At 30.3% G+C, this 11783-nt stretch overlaps 2 protein-coding genes across 4 annotated transcripts; one reads left to right on the top strand and one right to left on the bottom strand.

Moving 5' to 3' along the window:
- Positions 1 to 2047: 2047 nt before the first annotated feature.
- On the bottom strand, positions 2048 to 9755 carry LOC111878804 (uncharacterized). Of its 3 annotated transcripts, none has more exons than XM_052764278.1 (8): positions 9600 to 9755; positions 9119 to 9245; positions 8886 to 9032; positions 8715 to 8788; positions 7789 to 8164; positions 4226 to 4604; positions 3663 to 3740; positions 2048 to 2260 (listed from the first exon to the last, which is right to left on the bottom strand). In XM_052764278.1, the coding sequence occupies exons 5-8, from the start codon at positions 8133 to 8135 to the stop codon at positions 2204 to 2206; spliced, it is 861 nt and encodes a 286-aa protein (XP_052620238.1). In that variant the 5' UTR covers positions 8136 to 8164; positions 8715 to 8788; positions 8886 to 9032; positions 9119 to 9245; positions 9600 to 9755; the 3' UTR covers positions 2048 to 2203. The 3 variants fall into 3 exon arrangements, with proteins under 3 accessions (XP_052620238.1, XP_052620240.1, XP_052620239.1); XM_052764280.1 differs by having other exon boundaries at positions 7789 to 8141; XM_052764279.1 differs by having other exon boundaries at positions 9119 to 9362; positions 9600 to 9725.
- Positions 9756 to 10318: 563 nt separating this feature from the next.
- LOC111878806 (uncharacterized) lies at positions 10319 to 10945 on the top strand. Its single transcript, XM_023875296.1, has one exon. It carries the CDS (start codon positions 10319 to 10321, stop codon positions 10943 to 10945), a length of 627 nt encoding a protein of 208 aa, XP_023731064.1.
- The last annotated feature ends 838 nt before the right edge of the window (positions 10946 to 11783 follow it).

Here is an 11783-nt window from a genome sequence, read left to right as displayed (position 1 = left end):
TATTATATTAAATTTAAGAACAACGTTATTGTTATATTAAAAAAAACATATATAACCATATTGGATAAAACTCTCATACATTTTTTCTTTAAAAGCTACAACTTTTGAACAGTTTGGATAAAATACTTAAATTGTTAATTTAAAACATTACATGATCAACTTAAATATAAATTTTAGTGTCACTTAGAAAACCCAAAGAATATTTTGTGAATAATTAAAAGTGATAAATTATAATGCTAAATGAAAAAACTAAATCGTAATCTCAATTTTTTACTAAAATATTTCCTAAATATATTTTTATAATCATTAAAAGTTTTCAAATAAGTAACTTAAAATAACTTACAATAACAATAGTTAAAAATAACTGCATATAAATGATTATATTGTTACCTTTAAATATGAAAAACAATGTTTGATTTTCAAATAATTTCAATGATATAAATTAAAATGTAAAAAAAAAAAAAATTTTAAAAATTCATTAAGATTAACATCTATAACTAACATTAAACCATATATTATATTTAATTTTTTTTTAATGAGTAACACGCAGGTAATGGTCATTCATACGATTAAGATTATGCAGTTATAATAGATGTATATATCAAGTTTAAAAACAACATTATTGTTATATTTCAAAAAACACATATTTGTAAAGATTTCAACTATATAGGTGTTTCTGCGTAACACGCATAAATTCACCTAGTATATATGAAACATTTTCCTTGATTATTATGCCTTTGAAACTCCCTAATTTAATTAATATCATTCAAAGGACTTTTTAATAATGATTATTAATTGATTCTTTAATGTAAAAATAAGATGAACAACATCAAACATAACAAGGCCAAAGTATTTTTAATGATGATTATTAATTGGTTCTTTAATAATAATTATCATATTTTGCAACGATTGAGGACCTCAAAAGAAGGAAAGACTTTTTTTATGTATATTGCTTTTCATATATTCGTGATACACACTTTTGGATAAAATAACACAATTTTGCTCAAGAGTGGAGAAGCATGAGTTCTCCATAAACCCCGAGTTTATTCATTTTCAACACATGAACGTAAATTCTATGAGATTAAACCTTGAGAGATCGGATGATTGTGTCACAAGAAGTTTCATGTTCCCCCCAACTCAAAGATAAACGACCTCAAACTGAAAGTCAAAGCAATGACCGCAAAATATGGAAAACCCATCATGAACCCTACTCGTGTCGAAGTTTTGACTTGGCTTCTTTTTCAAGTGTATAGTGAGAGCACCAATGAAAAATAACCAAGGCTCTTTCAAACCCACCGATGTTGGTCATATATTTTTCCTGACGCATGGAGATTCTTACATAGAACGAAATATCAAAACTTAGGAAGTAAAAGATACAATTTCAAATTTCAAACCATAAGAAATATCAAACCCACCGATGTTGGTCATATATTTTGCATTACCCATGGAAATTCTTACAAAGAACAAAATATCAAAACTTAGGAAGCAAAAGACGCAATTTCAAATTTCAAACCATAATAAATATCAAACCTACCGATGTTGGTCGAATATTTTGCCTTACCCATGGAGATTCTTACAAAGAATGAAATATCAAAACTTAGGAAGCAAAAGATGCAATTTCAAATCTCAAACCATAAGAAATATCAAAATTGTCGTTGGTATTCTGTTGGATATTGATATAAAAGAACAACTAAGGAAATATGTTGGCGTTTATACCATTCCTCGTTTCTTTAGATGAAGTATGGTCAACTTGAGTAAAAATCACAGTACCAAATTTTGATATATTAATGAAAAATGACGAGATATTAGCTAAATCCGTAAAACTAGTCACGAAGGGTTATTCTGAAGTTTTAGCCTGTAATCTGTCATTTTTTGTAAGTAAAATTTAATTTGAGATTAAAACGTAAACTAATCAAAAAATTGATATTATTACGTAATGAGTTTGCGAGCATAAATACGTTTGGTATGATTTGTTTGTTTGTTTTTTTTAATATAAGATGGGATCGATTAACACATTTGTTTCCTTTGGGGATAACAAAATAAAGGATTACCTCAAGGAGAAAATTGATGAAAATACTAAATACAAGCTCAATGTTTCTCCTCCTGTTCTCTCAGTCTCACCTGCCCTGGCTAAAACAAACAAATGGATGTGGAATATTTTACTTAATCAAACCACTTGTAAATACACCATTTCACCGCTTCTTTATTCAGACTCCGACTCCATAGTCATACTCCCCATCGCCTTTAGTCCTCTCGGTCTCTGTTCCTCCAAATCCAATATAAACCATCAAACACTTTTTTTCCTTGTTCTTTTCACAATATATATATATATATATATATATATATATATATATATATATATATATATATATATATATATATATATATATATATATACTAGGTGTGAGACCCGTGTATTACACGGGTTCATAAAAAATCTTTAATATAAAATTATAAGTATTACATATTTTTTGAAGTAATAATTTTACATAAATACAAAGAATATAATAAATTAAGTAAGTAATAAAGGTTGTAGAGTATTTATTATGAAATTTTATAGAATGATCTACTTTACATATATAAATCACATTAAAATGTGGATTTTAAATTTAAGAAAAATGAAAATTTTAAGAAAATGACAAGTGGAAATGAAATAATTCAAAAACTCTTAGAAAATGACATGTGTCAAATTCAATGAGAACATGACATTTGGCAAAATTGATTTTCATTTATTAGGTTACTAGTTGTAAGACCCGTATAATATACGGGTTGATTAAAACAAAATGTTAAGTACGATTGATTAAATAAAAATTTTATTTGAATTTGAATTTGAAATAAGTGAAAATTATGAGAAAAAAACATGCAAAGAATAAATTAATTAAAATTATGAGTTTGGTGTGTATTAAACGGGTTAATTATAACAAAATATTAAACATAAAGGTTTAAACTGTAAATTTATTTGGAATTAAATTTAAAATTTAAATTTTAAAAATTAATAGTCATTATGGTAGGTTTAATTTAAGGAAAGTAAATTAATGATATATTGAAAATGAAAATTAAAGTAATGACAAGTGGAAAATAAATATATTTCAAATTATGACAAAATGACATGTGGCTAATCTTATGAGAGAATGACATGTGGCAAAGTCATTTTCATTTATTAGAGTGTATATATATATATATATATATATATATATATATATATATATATATATATATATATAAACTCTAAAAATCATAAAAATACATAAAAAAAATACTTAGAGATCACAAATCTTTTTTTCTTTTGACTTTATATTCTTAAAAACCGCATCTTTTTTTATAAATTCGCTGAAGAAAAAATAAAAAATCATTTTTTTTTAATTTTAATTTTATTTAATTTTTGGTTTTCTTTTTCAAAAAAAAATTCAGCAAAATTATATAAAAAGTTACGATTTTTAAGAATATAAAGTCAAAAAAAAGATTTGTGATCTCTTAACTATTTTTTTTTATGTATTTTTATGATTTTTAGGGTTTTTTTAAGGGTTTATATATATATATATATATATATATATATATATATATATATATATATATATATATATATATATATATATGGTTTATCGTTCCTTTTAAATAATAATGTCGAATGGTTTGACATGAACGCAGTAAATGCTATATACCTTCTTTGTAATCTTTTTCTCTCTCACTTCGTAACGTTCCAGGGTGAGATCGCACAGCCATCCACCGGGACTTACCAACTATTCAAGCACCAAAAAAAAAAAGAAGAAAAAAAAAACGGTCATCGTCTTGTAATTGTGTGGACTTTGGATTGGTCCAATGTCATCATCATCTTACTTTTTACACATTAACCTTTTTTATTTTTTTTCATTTATTACTTTTCTTACGTGATAATAATTAACTTTTAATATATAAATATAGTTCGATTCCCTTAAATTTACACAATTCTTTTATATATATATATATATATATATATATATATATATATATATATATATATATATATATATATATATATATATATATATATATAAAAGAATTGTGTAAATGCAATGACACAAATTGTGATCACAAACAATGAAGTTGGTCAACAATTTATGATTTTTATATGCAAATCCTTGTCAAAAGTAATAATTATCATACTAGTATTTTTTTTAATTATTATTAAAAGATTTAAAGAAATGAAAAAAAGAGAAAGGGAGTTTAGAGAGAGAGAGAGGCATACGTTGATGGTGCGTTGGATGAACTTGGCCCGTTTCTTGGGTCTCTGAGGAAGTTTAGAGCCTTTAATCGCCAAGAAATCTTCTTCTTTCTCCTTATTCGTCAATCCGATCACAAATTTTGGGGGCCAGACAATCGGAACCGCCTCACTCCCTGGCGATGTCCCTCCTTTCTTCATATCAAGCGCCGTCTCCGACGACCCCGATCCACCACCACCACTACCACCGCCGTTATTATTGTTCTTCCCATTATGGTGGTGGTTGGCGTTGGCGTTTGTGTTATGTGTACTTCTCTTATCCTGCACACCCCCTCCTCTATCCGGTGAACAAACCCCCCTACCGCCGTTGCCCTGTCCCTTCATACCAATTGAACTCTCAGAATTCCTACAATTTGTTTTTAAAAAACAAATCACGTTTATTCACAACTTTTATAAATTATACATTTCAAAAAGTAATATTATTATATTAATTTAAAAAAAAAAAAAAAACAACAACACAAAGACAAGAAAAGGTGTAAATTACAAGAATACCCTGTAGATGTCGTGGATCAGCGAAGAAAATCGAGGAAATCGGAGGGTTGTTATGGGAAAAAGATGAGTGGAGGTGTTTGAATGTTTGATTTATGGGTCAGGCCTTAAAAAGAGGGGGTTGTTTTTTTTTAATTTTGATATTATATTTATTCTTTTCTGTTTTTTTTTTCTGTCATGGTTGGAGAGAGAGATCTTTGATAACATGCGCTGCGGCGCAGGGAAGAAAGAATAATGGATACAAATAATAATAATAATAATAATATAGTATTGAAAAAGAAGAAAGAAAAAGGTGGCGTTGTTTTTTTGGCAAGTTGAAGCCGTAGGATCATATGGGTTGTCTTGTTTTCTAAAAGGACACGTGTTAGAATCTTAAAGGTGTTGTCAGTAGAATGAGTGGGGAGCCGTTGATGAGTGGGATCGGAGGGTGGAAAATTAGGTGATGATTGGGAGAGTGGAGATGGGTTGCGACACACGTGGTTGGATGGATAACTTCTCCTGATTGCTGTTTTCTCCTCCCTCACACAGTCATATTTGCAAAAAGGGACCATCGTCCATGTGTAAAGCGGTAAAGCCAAGCCAATTTAATGTAAAATCACACCCTATAATAATCACTCCTTTCTGCTAAAACAATTTTTTTTTAAAAACATAATATAAAAAAGCCAAACAAAAGTATAAAACTGTTATACACATATTAATTATATAAAAAACTATTTTTTTTTATAAAAATTAATTAGAAAAAACAAAGTCCTAAAACAATGTATAGAAAATTGTAGAAAAAATATAGAAGAACAATTAAACCTTAATTGAAAAAAGAAACGTTGTGTATTAATTTCAGAAAATATATTTTAAAATATGTATGAATCAAAGTTGTAAAATACAGTTGATGAAAGTATAGACAAATTTCTTAAAATATTATGCCAAAACCGCAAGGAAAGTAAAAAAGAATTATTGTACTACAATCTATAAATGTAAAAAGGAAGGATGCCGGAAGACGGGTCAAGATCCGGGATAAAAGAACATGCCACAATCAATTTGATAATTAAAAGATAATTATTGGTTAAATATCCAAAATAAACCAACAATACATATAATCTGAAAAAAGTATATATAAATCAATATCATTTAATTTATGTAATGACTTTTGGGAAAAATAAATAAATTTGTATGAATTGAACTACTCTAGTGGATAAAATAATATGACTAGTAAGAAAAAGTTTATTCCTTTTGAATGGAAAGAACATGTCTGAATTTTCAAATAAAATATAATCAACTGTAAGAATGATATTATATGTTATAGAATAAATTAAAATATCTTTGAGAACAATTAAATAGAAGCTTTATACAAACAAAACAAACTTATCGGTGTGCATGCGTTAGGCATTCAACCTTTACAAACAAAAAAACTATTTTTATAACAAACTTAAAACTTTTAGGTCAAAATTAAACTTGCCGATAAAGGATAAATAATAATAATAATAATAATAATAATAATAAAGTTATATATATATATATATATTAAAGGAAAAGAAAGAAATAGTTTGGCGACCCATTCACATTGTGCCCTCTTACTTCCGTCATGCTCCCACACAGATCCCCATCCACTTTCACAATTGACAAACAAAATACCATTTTTTTTTTTCATATATTTCACAGCCGGAGTTTTAAATTTATGGACCTAAAAAATTAGAAGACTCATATAACAAGAATTAAAAAGAATATATAAAAAAAGTATCCTTTATACCAAATCCAGGAAAAAAAACTATTGAAAGAATTAATTTTTTCATTAAATAAATAATTAAGATATAGTTTTTGTTCTAAACAACCGTGGTTTCTTTTGATAAAAACTTTTCTTTGTTTAAAAATCGTAGGTCTTTCAAATATATATATATATATATATATATATATATATATATATATATATATATATATATATATATATATATATATATATATATATATATATAGGGTTAGGTTATTTTGTTTTCACTATCTATTGTGTGTATGTATGACTGATTCTGGACCAATCATTTTAGTTATTTTAAGAAAATAATTAATGCATATTACATGTTGAAGATATAATAGGTATTAATTACTTTTTTAAAATAACTAAAATGATTGGTCCAGAATCAATCATACATGCACACAATAGATAGTGAAAACATTTGAACCTCTCTCTCTCTCTCTCTCTCTCTCTATATATATATATATATATATATATATATATATATATATATATATATATATATATATATATATATGTTTGTTTGTTTGCAAACAGTATTGATGTATAAAGATTCATTTGATCAATAAATCTATTAATCTTATTTTATTCGATAAAACTATAAATATTTGTAAAACTTTCTCTATTTTTCAGCTTTAACCAAAAGAAAAGACACTACCGGCATTACTGCTAAATTTACGATACATATTTTAAAAACCGGCATCGCTATCGAGGTGAAGTAACGTCTAAATTGACACGTAAAAAGCAAATCCCATGATTTTTTTTAGATCTCTTTTTCCCCAAAAACATAAAGTAAATATTTTATTGTTTACTTAATTGAATATTCTATAAATTGAAATATATTCTGGTAAGCTAATTTAATGGTTACAGCATGTACACCTAATCTAACTTCACTACCAGTGCAAACAAAATTATTTGATATTAGTTATTAAGGTGGGTGCTACTTTTATATAAATATAAATATATTATGAAATTCAATATTTTCAATTATCAAATATTGTTCGGCCATCAATTACTTACAATACGCAAAATATTAAAAAAAAAATTGATTGGGAATTTTTTTTGATAAACCAAGAGGAAAAGATATTTGAAATTAATGAAAACATTGTGAAATATTTTATCAGGAAAGAAAAAAAGAATTTTGACCCTCAACGTTAAAGGGTTAGATTCAATTTTGTTTTATCATACATTCATCAAGAATTAAATTTCATATAAATATAAAATAAATAACATGCCTTCCCTTGAATTATGCAGATTATTGAATTAGATGCGTGCACAATACAAATGTAAAAATTACCTGAGAACCCGATGCGCCGGTGAAGAGGATCGTTGCCGGAGATTAATGTAACCGTTCCCGTTACTAACGGCGTTAGCAGTAACGGTTTCCTTGTTTTGATGATTTGGTGACCTAACAACACGCCGATCAACTCGGGCTGTGATGGATCGTTGACCCACCGGCGGTGTACCGGAAGCCGCCGATTCTTTGTCCTTTGTTTGTTGTTGCTGTTGAACCTTCATACAACGCAATCGTTTCCGATTCCCCCACTGCAATACGAAGTCTGAAGCCGAGGACGACGTCGTTGTGGTGTTGTTATTAGTAGAAGCCTGAGATCTGTCTCTGCTATTTGAGTTATTCTTCTCCATTTTTCCCTTTATTAATAAATAATACACACCTGTTACGTTACCAATTAACTAACCATGGTTAGCTTACTTTTAACCACTTCCACACTTTTTCCCGTAACCATAGTTAGACAAAGTTAGACAATCGAAAGGAAAATGATGAGACTGAGTTTTCAAATTTGGATGAAGAAATTTACCAAATTTTGATCCAACAGTCGATCGCAATTCACAATTGATAGATAAAAGTATTTTTGTGTTCTTAAAACGGGGTGTCTGTATGAAGATCTAGGTTTCTGCTAAATTGAATTTCACAATGGAAAACTTTTTTTGATTCAACAAATCATTGGGGATTTGAAGTGTCAAAATCTCCGAATTCCTTTTAATTTCGGAAGAACAAGAAGAAAGAGTCGATGAGATCAAAGAATGATACCCTCTGAATTCAGTTCCTTTGGTTTGAAACGTAAATACTTGGGAAATGGATGAATCAAATCCCAATAAAGAGTTGAAGGATTAGGACATTAAATTCTGAATTGTGACAAAAAATGAGATCCCTGAAGGAAATTCGACGATGAAAGGCTTTATGTTGGTGTTGATTAGAATTACCTTTAAAGCTTTAATTTGCGGTGCCTCTCTTGTATCTCAAAAATTAGAAATCAACAAAAAGTAGAACCCAGAAACTGCAAAAAAGAAGTGCACAGCAATAAAGGATTCGTCAGCAGAAATTGTGATCGGAGAGAATAGCAAAAAAATCAGAACGATTAACTTGATATTTACTTTGTTCTCCATCTTCAGAGACTTGGATTGGATTTAACGGTTTTAGACACCGCAAGCAATTCTCAGAGATTTAAGGCTATGATGAGCATTTCACAGCTAAGAACATCTTCAAATTCGATCTTGAGATCAGATTTTTCTCGAATCAACCTATCAATTTCAAGAAACATCACCATTGATTCATCGAACAAGAGAATCATCGACAGAAAACAATGTGAAATTTCTGTAACACAAACCTCCAGACTTGCAATATCTCCGATTCTCCTCTCGATTTCAAATCCAGAAGAGTAAAAAGCTCAAGAAAATAAACACGCAGCTCAAAGCTGCATCCACTTTAAAAAATCCTTTGCTCATATAATCTATCTGCAAATCAAAAAATCAAGGAAAAATCAGATAAATCTTCCGATTAATACCTAGAAATATCGAATTATAGAATCGATGTCAAGTTTGTTGATCTCTAAAGTCTTAATTCGAATCCTTCTGAAATTTCAACCATCCATAATCTTGTGAGAATTCAAAACAAAATCATACGAAAATAAAATAAAATTCATTAACAGGATCAATTGCATCTACGAAAATTCATGAAATGAGCTTTGTTATTAACTAAAACACACCAAACCAATCTCCAATCTGAAATTATACAATCTAGTTGAGCTGCGGATCTTTCGAATTAAACAAAAAAGAAAAGAAATGCAACAACTTCAACATTTCACTCACCGAAATCCCAATGGAAATTTGTGTACAATTTCCGATTTACGAAACAAATAGTGAAGGAAAAACTCCCCAGAGAGAAGAAGAAGAAGAGGAAGAGGAAGAGGGTGTTGTTATGAATACGACATGTTTTTTCTCTCTCATTTGGAACCCTTTTTTATAGCAGTCTCCATGTTCAGGTTTATCGATCGCACTCGGAACAGAGGAGGGAAGCCATCTAGGGCCGTTGATTTAGCATCCAACGGTCCGGATGGCATCGCATACGCATTCAGCAGTTACGTACGGTGTAAAAGTTTACCTTGCTTTGCCCCTGCCTAACCACACACACATGGTTAATTTGTTCCGCTATTACGCCGTTAATAAACTTGACGGAATCTTTGGTTGTCGTTTCGCAAATAATTGCAACATTTCATATAAATAAGGGTAAATTACACGAATGGTCCCTATGGTTTAGGATAATTTATGCGTTTGGTCCCTAACATATGTTTCTAACTCGGAAGGTCCCTACTGTTTGTTTTTGTTACACGTTTGGTCCTTGTCTTACATAAAAAGTCTATTTTCCTTTATTTTTTAATTTATTTAAATAAATATACCCTCAACCCAACCCCCTCACTTTATCTTACCTACCCTACCCTTTTTTCTCTATTATCACACTATAAATACCACAACATCCAACCATTTTTTAACCCATACCTTCTTACTCTCACCAAAAAATATTAATCAAAATGTCATCATCTTCATCATCCGATTCGACGGCTCTACAAGATACTAAATTTATCGGTTCCGTCATGGCGAAAACGGTTGCATACTTTCAAAATCGACTAGGTGAAACATCACGTGCACGATCTAAACCAAGAAAGTCGCGGTTGCGTAGAAATCGCAAAGCCGAACACGATCGTCTTATAGAAGATTACTTTGCAGATGACGTCATTTATGTTGTAAAGTTTCGATGTCGGTTCCGGATGAGGAAGGAACTATTCTTACGTATTGATGGCGATTTGGAAGACCACTTTCCATATTTCCAATGGAAAATGGATGCGAGACATTTAAAAGCTTTCTCTCCAATTCAAAAACGCACGGCTGCAATTCGTCAGTTAGCATACGACATGAGCGCAGACAGATGGAATGAGTATTTTAGGATGTCAGAGCGTATCGTGCGGGAGTATGTGTACAAGTTTTGCAAAGCAATCTATTTGGTTTATGGACAACGATATTTGCGCAAACCAACTATGAATGATATTCACCAATTGTACACGGTGCATGAAGGCAAACATGGATTCCCTAGAATGCTTTGTAGTATCAATTACATGCATTGGAGCTGGTCATTATGCCCCAATGCATGGTGTGGTTAGTACATGAGAGGCGGCCACAAAGATCCGACGATCGTTCTAGAGGCTATCACATCACATGATCTTTGGATATGGCATGCATTCTTTAGTCTAGCTGGTGCAAACAATGATAACAATGTGCTAGACCAGTCGCCGGTATTCAACGATATCTACCTTGGAAAGTCACACGATGTACCTTTTCAAGCAAATGGGGTAGCATATAAGCATGGATACTATCTTTCTGATGGTATATATATCCTCCATTGTCTGTTTTTGTGAAATCGTTTACATGTCCTAACGACCCGAAAAGAAAAAAGTTTAAAAAGGCGCAAGAGTCAGCTAGGAAGGATGTGGAGCGAACATTTGGTGTTCTTAAGAGACGTTGGCAAGTACTAGCAGTCGGGGCAAGGTCATATGAAGTGAAAAGGCTGCAACACGTAATGTATGCATGTATCATATTGCATAATATGATTCTTAAAGACGAAGGAAGAGCGATATGACGGTACAACGAAAATGAAGTTTTGCCAAATGTTGAAGGAGTAGCCGTTGGTACACAAGAGTATATGGCAAATAGAAGAGAAGTACACAGTCGCGACATTCATCACGTCTTTCGTGCTGATTTGGTGGAACATATTTATAGGGCTCATATTCAGTCGCCAATAGAGTATTGTCATGGTGATTTGTTTGACGAATCAGACGAGGATTCTGATATGTTCGTCGAGAGCGAAGATTCCGATGACGAGAGTGACGTTAAGGAGAATGATGAAGACGACGCGGTCGATGACGAGGACGATGATTCCGAATGATGTATTTTGTTTTTTTTTTTTAAATTGGATTATTAATTATGTTTTCTATGTTGTGG

The sequence above is a fragment of the Lactuca sativa genome, chromosome 5 (assembly GCF_002870075.4).
Source record: "Lactuca sativa cultivar Salinas chromosome 5, Lsat_Salinas_v11, whole genome shotgun sequence".
Classification (NCBI taxonomy): domain Eukaryota; kingdom Viridiplantae; phylum Streptophyta; class Magnoliopsida; order Asterales; family Asteraceae; genus Lactuca; species Lactuca sativa.
The sequence above is the reverse complement of the archived record's forward strand: the minus strand, read 5'-3'. Positions and strand labels throughout refer to the sequence as shown.

Excerpts from the sequence above, each read along its gene's own strand:
- LOC111878806 (XM_023875296.1), top strand. The coding sequence starts at position 10,319 with ATGTCATCATCTTCATCATCCGATTCGACGGCTCTACAAGATACTAAA.
- LOC111878804 (XM_052764278.1), bottom strand. The coding sequence starts at position 8,135 with ATGGAGAAGAATAACTCAAATAGCAGAGACAGATCTCAGGCTTCTACT. Across the intron at positions 4,605-7,788 it reads CCGGCGCATCGGGTTCTCAG|GAATTCTGAGAGTTCAATTG; the intron begins GTAATTTTTACA and ends AACAAATTGTAG. Across the intron at positions 3,741-4,225 it reads TCATCCAACGCACCATCAAC|TTGGTAAGTCCCGGTGGATG; the intron begins GTATGCCTCTCT and ends GTGCTTGAATAG.